At 38.1% G+C, this 8,100-nt stretch overlaps 1 protein-coding gene across 1 annotated transcript in view; it reads left to right on the plus strand.

Moving 5' to 3' along the window:
- Positions 1-3,733: 3,733 nt before the first annotated feature.
- LOC125481426 (CAP-Gly domain-containing linker protein 1-like) overlaps positions 3,734-8,100 on the plus strand; it is a 10,289-nt gene continuing 5,922 nt past the window's right edge. Inside the window, exons 1-2 of the mRNA XM_048592960.1 lie at positions 3,734-5,683; positions 7,423-7,560. Of these exons, the coding sequence (XP_048448917.1) occupies positions 3,848-5,683; positions 7,423-7,560 (1,974 nt within the window). The 5' untranslated portion in view covers positions 3,734-3,847. The remainder of the gene's footprint in view (positions 5,684-7,422; positions 7,561-8,100) is intronic.

Consider the following 8,100-nt stretch of genomic DNA (forward strand, 5'->3'; position numbering starts at 1 on the left):
AGGATGGCAGTTTCCTTCCCTAACAGACATTAGTGAACCAGATGGGTTTTTCTGACAATCGCCAACAGATTCATGGTCGTCATTAGACTCTTAATTCAAGATATTTTTTTGAATTCAAATTCTACCAGCTGATGTGGGATTCGACGCTGGGTCCCCAGAACATCATCTGGGTCTCTGGATTAACAGTCCAGTGATAATACCAGTAGGCCATCGCCTCTCCTTTACACAGTGGTTAACCCTAAAATAGTCCATTTCTTCTTCATAGCAGTGATCCTGTTTTGGATCATATTTTCCAGAAATCCTTTGGTCTCTCTAATGCTAGCAGTTCGGGTAGCTGCCTTTCCTTGGTGTACAGGTGAGCTCACACCTGACTTGATGTGGACTGTGTGTACCCATGGCAACCTCCTCATAAGGAAAAATTCTGCACAACTTCACACAATTCCATTTACCTTTGCGAGAGAGTTTAAAAGCAAACCATCTAGCATCATAACAATCTGTCTCAGAGCAATGAGTATTGCTTAGCCTTTAAAGTGGTAACAGCAGTGCTGAGCCAGTCTGCTAATTGCATTAGTGCATCTGGAGGGAGGAACTAGTGGACGCATGCTGAGGAGGCAGATCATATTGGCAAGCAGTGAATAATGTGATTTGATGTCAGTGCTTCACTTTGGAGTTCAGTTCCAGCTAGTGTCCTCTGTTAACTTCACAGAGCTGATCACGTATTTGGCAGCAGGAAGGCTCCCTTCACCTGTGCCAATTAAATGGCTTATCAGTTGTTTTCAGATTAGTTGTTAAATGAGTTCCATTGACCCTTCCTGCTAAAGTATTTGATAGTCTCCTGAATTGTTTAAAGTTGCTGATGTTTGGACTTGGTACTCAATTCAAACTTCCACACAAGAAAACTAGCTCCTAGTAATCTTGAGGAAAAATAGCATGGTGCTGCTGCACAAGACACTACCAATCCCCATGGTATGCCTTTGATTTGTTTATTTGTTAGCAGACCCTTCCAGCTACTTTGAATGCTGGTATCCATACCTAAGATGGCTGTGTGGTTGGGTATGATGTTGGCCAGCATTTATATGCTACAAGGATAGGCTACAGGCTCTGTGGAAAATCCTGTGAGAAGTTAGTACTGGACTCCTTTCATGTGTTTTGACATTGTCATCAGGCCTGCTAATGCATCAAGGATTTCATCATGCATATCCATCAGCCCTTTTCCATAGGCCACCCCATCAAAGTCAACCTTTGCAACCAAACCTGCCCTTTTTGATGAACTAGAGCCTGTCATACCTTTGTTCCTGACCTGACTATGGACCACTTGAGCTCTATCCTGCGTTACTTGCAGCATCTGAACTTGATTGTTGTGGGAGTGAATGCTGTTTGTTTTCTTCATCACTGCCTCCCTACTCTTCCTTGCATTCCAATACTGCCTGGCCAATTGACAGTTCCTGGATATCTAAAAGAAAGGCACAGGGTAGAATTCTCTTTCACAAATTGCAGTTGATGCTAGATCAATTGGTTTAAAATCTGAAATACATTTTTGTTAAGTGAAGGTATTAAGGTTTATGGGTCCAAGGAAGATATATGGAGTTAGGCCGCAGATCAGTCGCGATCACATTGAATGGTGGAGCAGGTTCAATGGGCTGAATGGCTTACTCCTGTTCCTATGTTTCTGTGGTTGTGATGTGAGAGAAGAGGGAGGGAAAGCAAGAATTCCATGCTTCGCACCCTCTCCTATTTGTACATTAGAAGAGATTATGTGAAGAAAGGTTAACAGTGAAGGTTCTTTCTTTAATGGATTCATCCCTGCCATTGGCCATTTGTATTAGCAATGGTGGTTCAGTTTATGGAAACTACAGTAGCATGCACTGATGTAAGGTGGAACCAAGCATGTACCTGCATTTTAGGTGCCCTTGTCTCTGTTTATGCACCACCTTGTACTGCAAAAGAGGGGAATTGTGTGTCAGTGCAGTTCATGTTTGGATGAGGTAGTTTATCATGGTTTTAACAGATTAGAAAATGTATGTATGTTATATGTAGGTGTGAAGCTAACAGTAGTGCTAAATGTGAAGGTGAGATGAAGTGGCAAATGATAGATTGTGATTGATAGAGGTTATTGGTAGGTGAGTGATTGTGGTGTGGTACATTGAGTGGTGAGAGAGGGTCCTAAATGGTAAACATTTAATGCAGTGACCTTGAACACCTGTGTGGGGTCATTGAACATTTGTGAAACTGAATTATACTTACTGCAACTAGATTTGTCGTTGTCTGCCATTGCTCTAATCTTACTGCCTTCACTAAAGTTTGTCTCATGGGCCTTCTGGCCCCCTATGGACAGATGTCATTTTTCCTTCTCACCAGCTCCTGCTAAAAGACCCCCACTGTGCTTTTGGAAAATCTTGGAGCCAGTTCTTTGCCATTTTGTACAATTCTTATGCCTTCCTCAGGTAAGAATACGTGGAACCATAGAGTTATGAGTCTGGAAACAGACCCTCCTGTCCAACTCATCCATGCTGACCAAGTTTCCCAAACTGAGCTGGTCCCCTTTGCTGCATTGGGCCTATATCCCACTAAACCTTTCCTATTGTACCTGTCCAAATGTCTTTTAAATGTTGTAACTGTACTGCATTTACCATTTCCTCTGGCAGTTCATTCCGCATATGAACCATTCTGTGTGAAAAAATTGCCCCTTGGGTCCCTTTCAAATCTTTCTCCTGTCATTTTGAAAATATACCCCCTAAGTTTGGATTCCCCCACCCTAGGGAAAAGACTTTTGCTATTCACCTTATCTACGCCCTTCATGATTTTATAAACCTCTACAAAGTCATCCCTCAACTTCCTATGCTCCAGTGAAAAAGCCCCAGATTATCCAGTCTCTCCTTAAAACACACAATCTCCAGTCCCAGCTACATCCTTGAAAATCTTTTCTGCATCCTCTCCAATTTAATAATATCCTTCCTATAGCAAGGCACCCAGCACTGTACACAGTATTCTAAATGATTTCTTGCTTCAGCCAAGCAAGCACCTTCCTTTCAAGGGATTTGTGGTGGTTTTAAGTGGTACAGGTTAACTTTGTTTTACTTTTAAACTTTATAACTGTTGCTAAACTCTTGGTTTTGCCCACCCTGGCCAAAAGATCAGCCTCTGAACCACTCATTTGGCAATGGCTACACATTTAAATTGGCAGGCAGCACAAAATTTGCAGCTCTCTGCATCCAAAGCAACAGGTTGGTTTAATTCTACGTTGCAATCAGTGCATCCATTTTTAGGAGTTATTAAACTTTACTGCCAAGATGTTTGATACTGTTCCCTTAAAATGTAAAGTTAGTAAAGATTATTGCACTAAACGTTTTGGAAGTTTTTTCTAGCTTTAAGCACTGTGATGTAGGTCAGTGCATTTTTTTCTTCCTCCATAAATCTGCTGAGAAATTCCAAGGACACATTGGGTTTTTTTTATTTTATGCTTGAGCAGCACATTTCACTTTTTGTATTGTCTTTAATCCATGCTGTTTTCATTTGTCTGCTTGACTATGTTCTTATTTCCTTTTTCTCCACTTAAATTCTGAAGTCTTTAACCTTCGAGCTAGCAACAGCCAAGTCTCAGTATGAGCAAATAACAGAGGATATGAGAGCTTTGAAGGGGGATAAAGAAAAGCTGATCCAGCAAGGAGATGCAGTAAAATACGAGAAAGAGTCCCTATTCTCTGAACTTTCAGAACTGAAGTTGCAGTATATTTCCTTGCAGAAAGACCAGCAAGTGTTAGAATCAAAGAACAAGGAATTGCAGTTGGAAAAAACAGCATTTTTAGAAGAAAGGCAGGATTTTGAGTGTAAACAGCAACAACTTATTATGGAAAAGGAAACTTTAGAAACTGAAAAGGAACAATTTCTTATAAAAACAAAATATCTGCAGCAACTACTTGATAAGTTAACAAAAGAAAATGAAGCTCTCCAAGACTCTCAGTCCAACGTAAGTAAACAACTGGCAGAAATTCAGATAAACAGCAGAGTAGTAGATTGTGAACGAGCACAGCTGCTTCAAGAAAAGGAAGAGTTGTTATCAGCCTATAGGGCAGCAATTACAGAAAAAGATGATTTTGCAAAAGAAAAGGAAAAGATTGCAGAAAATTTCCGCAAATCATGTACAGAGACAGCCATTGCTCTTGAGAAATTGACAAAAGAAAGAAATGACCTGATGGTCGAAAAGGACTCTGATTTACTGAAATACTCAAAGCTTGAAGCTCAGTATGACTTTTTAGCTAAGGAGAAAAATCTGCTCCAATCAGCAAATAATGATCTTGCATCTAAGAAGGAAACTCTTGAGAATGAGAACAGAAATCTCAGTTTAAATTTTCAGAAGATTGTCCATGAAAAGCAAGCCTTAATTAATGAAAGGGACCAACTGCAGAATTATAGTGATCTTTCGAAGGAAGAAATAAAAAAATATATGAAAGAAAATGCAGAGCATAAGGCCTCCATCTCCAGCCTGTCAAAACTCTTGGACGAGATTAAGAGTAGTAGGGAGGTAACAGACTCTGAACGTGTCCAGCTAGTCCAAGAGAAGGAAGTGCTGACAACATCTCAAAGAAAACTGACTGTGGAAAGGGATGAACTTGCTAAGGAAAAAAATGAGTTGTTTGCAAAGCTACAGAAATCCCTTGAGGAGACAGCCAACATTGAGAAAAAGTTCAATGAAGAAAATGATGCACTGAAAACAGAGAGAGATTCACTTAGGCTGAAACAGACACAGCTCAATACTCATTGTGAATCTTTACAAAGAGAGAAGGAAACCTTAGAAACAAAAAGCAATGTGCAATTGTCAGAAAATGAAGCTCTTTCAGGCGAGATAGCTAGAATTAAATCACAACAACAGCAGCTCATCACTGAAAATACAGCCAGAGATGCAGAATGGGATCGGCTGCTCAGCAACATTGAGTTCTTAAAGAAAGAAATTGACCAACTGACCAAAGAAAATGAAGGACTCCAGGTCTCAAAATCAAATTTGTCTACACTTTTGGATGAAGTTCAGAACAGCAAAAAAATTGTGGATTCAGAGAGATTCTGCTTGTTGCAGGAGAAGCAGACACTCGTAGCTGAGCTTCAGGAGCAGTGCTCTGAAAATGTAGATCTTACTGCCCAAAAGGTGGAATTAGAGGAGAAATTCAGTAAATTGAATGAACAGGTGAGATTATTTGAGAGCCAACTAATACAAGACAGGAATGCAGCAAAAGTGGAAAAAGAGTCTCTCATTATGGCTCATTCAAAACTTGAAAATCATTTCCAGTTATTGCAGAAAGAAACAGATGCCCTTAGAGCTAAAAATGATGAACTACTTTCACAACGAGACTTGCTAGTAAAAGAAAAAGAGATCATTGATATTGAACTAAAGAAGTCTGCTGGTGAGAAAGAAGACCTAATAGTTGAGAAAAATAGGCTGATGTCCAATGTTGAACAGCTAAAGAAAGAGCTTGATATAGTAACAAAAGAAAAATTAGAGACTGAGGTTTCACAATGCAATATTTCGAGACTCCTGGATGAATTCCGCAGCAGCCAGAAGGTATCCGACTTGGAACAGTTAAAGCTCCGGGAGGAGAAAGATAATTTACTGGCTACAGTACAAAAACTACATACAGAAAAAGAAGAGCTTGTTAGAATGAAAGTTGAGCTAGTTGACTCCCTGTGTAAGGTACGTGAAGAGGCTGCTGTTTCTGCTCAGGACCGTATAGAAGCTGTATCGAAATTCCAACAGCTGCTATGCGAAAAGGAGGTGTTGCTGGAACATGAAGAAAATCTTGCTTCCAAACTAAAAGATCTTCAGATTCATCAAAATATTACTTTATCAGAGAAAATTGAGGTACCAAATATAAATATTCAGATAAGTCCAGAAAGTTGTGGGCACTTTTGTTTACTAATGAGTGCACTAACAGATTTAGTTTTCTACTTTTCTGATCATCATTAACACTATAACTGTTTTTAGATTGAATTTAATTCTGGGAAATGATTTTTGTGGCATCTCACTTCAATAAATGGTGTGGGTAATTTGCACAGATTATTCATCTTAAATCCAGAATCTCTCTCCCTGAATTGCATTGTACACAAAATTATTGTTCAGGATTGTGGATAAAATGAAGCTTTAAATGTGAATATATATTAAAATGAAAAATGTTTAGGCTTTTTTCTGTTCATTAACCAAACTAAGTTAATTTTTGTCGTGTTCAAGTTATCAAAAGGACTATTTATCAAGTTCTCAATCTTAACAGACTGATCGTCCTCAGCCATAGAATTTATTGTTTTTTAACAAAAAAGTCCTGATCTTGGCAGAATTTTGTTTTATGCAGAATGCACTTTTTTCTAAATCTTAACTTTTCAATTAATCACAGTGAAATCAGTGTTTACTGCCAACAGCTAATTTCAACAAAAACAAGAACAATTTGAAGCAATTAAGCAGAAATATGCAAGTGTAAAGCTGTTGAGCTCATGTACCCATTAGGAAGTTTGGTTCCATAGTGATTATGTTGCTGGGCTAGTAATCAAAAGATATTTTTTTTTAATATTGGAGGCTTGAATTTAAATCTCACCACAGCAGCTGAGAAATATAAACTAACTTTAAGAAGCTGGTATTTGTAGTGATAACCTTGCAAACACCAAATTTTAATCAGAACATATTTAGTTGACAAATGTCTATGAAGCAAGGTCACTGGCCATTTTTTGCCTGGTTTTATTGTCTGATTTCAGGACACAGTAATGTGCTTGAGTCTTAATTGCTGAAAAGGCCTAACAAGTTATTTCTGCGCTACATCTGTGTGAATGCTCACCAGTCCAGTTAAGTCATGACAAAGTGCCACTTGATAAAACACTAGGGGTGCCAGTGCGCATTGAAAGCATAGATTAGTATGTGTTCCTTTTGTTTGAAAGATGAGTTTGTACATTTAAGCTAAATTTAAGCAAGTTAAATGAATACACAGAGTTGGCAACAAAGTAATGTGGTAAATTATTATGTAATTAATTTTAAAGCAATATCTTGTCCCTGTTGGCAGTTTCTGATCTGAGAATTTTAACTATGCTTTTCTAAATTAATAATTTAACTTGTAAAAAATTAATTGCACATTTGCCATCACGCTGGATCTGACACATCAGAATTTTTAAATTTGTTGCACACATTTTCTGCAAAATTTTCAAGTGTTTAGTGGAATTGTGATTGACATTCCACTTGATTTTATGGAATGTCAGGACAAAAAAGTGATTAAAATTTCTAAAAACAAATACTATGTTTCATAAAACCTCTGTTTTTCAAATCAGACTTACATTACGTACAAGACATCAATTAACTTAATCAGTCTATATGAATTTTAGAATTTTCTGGTATCATGTTTTAGTGACTTTTTAAACAATCACTTTAAATTAGGATATTCCTTGTATTTCTAGGCTTCCAAAAAAGTTGAAGAGGCTGGACAGTTATTAGAGAAGGTGATGAAGGAAAAAAATATGTTGGATCAACAGAAAGCTGAAATGTTGATAGAAATAGAAGAATACACACTGAAAAACCAGAAGCTTCAAAATGAGGTAAAAATTGGCCGAAGGGTTTGTTCTATGTTGGCTGAAGAGCATAGCGTATATAAAACTGTTCAGTGAGATACTGTCTTACTGTTGTTAAAATACATGAGAAGGTGGATTAAAAATGGAATGAACCTGTTTGCCCTAATTGGTGTTTCTTCAGGAAGGTCTGCTGAGTATAAGATGCAATTTTTTTTCTTTCTCTCACCTTGAGTTTGGCATCTCATTCTTTTTAAAATGTTTGCTAGATAATTTCATGCTGCTGAGCAACAATATTTTGCATTCATATAAGCAGCTTAACTCCAGTGAAGCAAAGGGGCTTCACAAGAATGTAATCCAGCAAATAAAACAAAGTGCTGGAGAACCTTAGCAGGTCTGGCAGCGTATGTAGACAGAAAACAGAGTGAATGTTTTGAGTCCAGTGACCCCTCATCAGAACTGAAAATAGCTGGGAAAGGGTGGCATTTATGTCAGGGTGTGGGACTTGTGTGACAAAGAGAAGAGCGTAAACGGAATAAAGCGTAAACGGAATAAAGCGTAAACGGAATA

The sequence above is a fragment of the Rhincodon typus genome, unplaced genomic scaffold (assembly GCF_021869965.1).
Source record: "Rhincodon typus isolate 14 unplaced genomic scaffold, sRhiTyp1.1 hic_rhity00002109, whole genome shotgun sequence".
NCBI classification, from domain to species: domain Eukaryota; kingdom Metazoa; phylum Chordata; class Chondrichthyes; order Orectolobiformes; family Rhincodontidae; genus Rhincodon; species Rhincodon typus.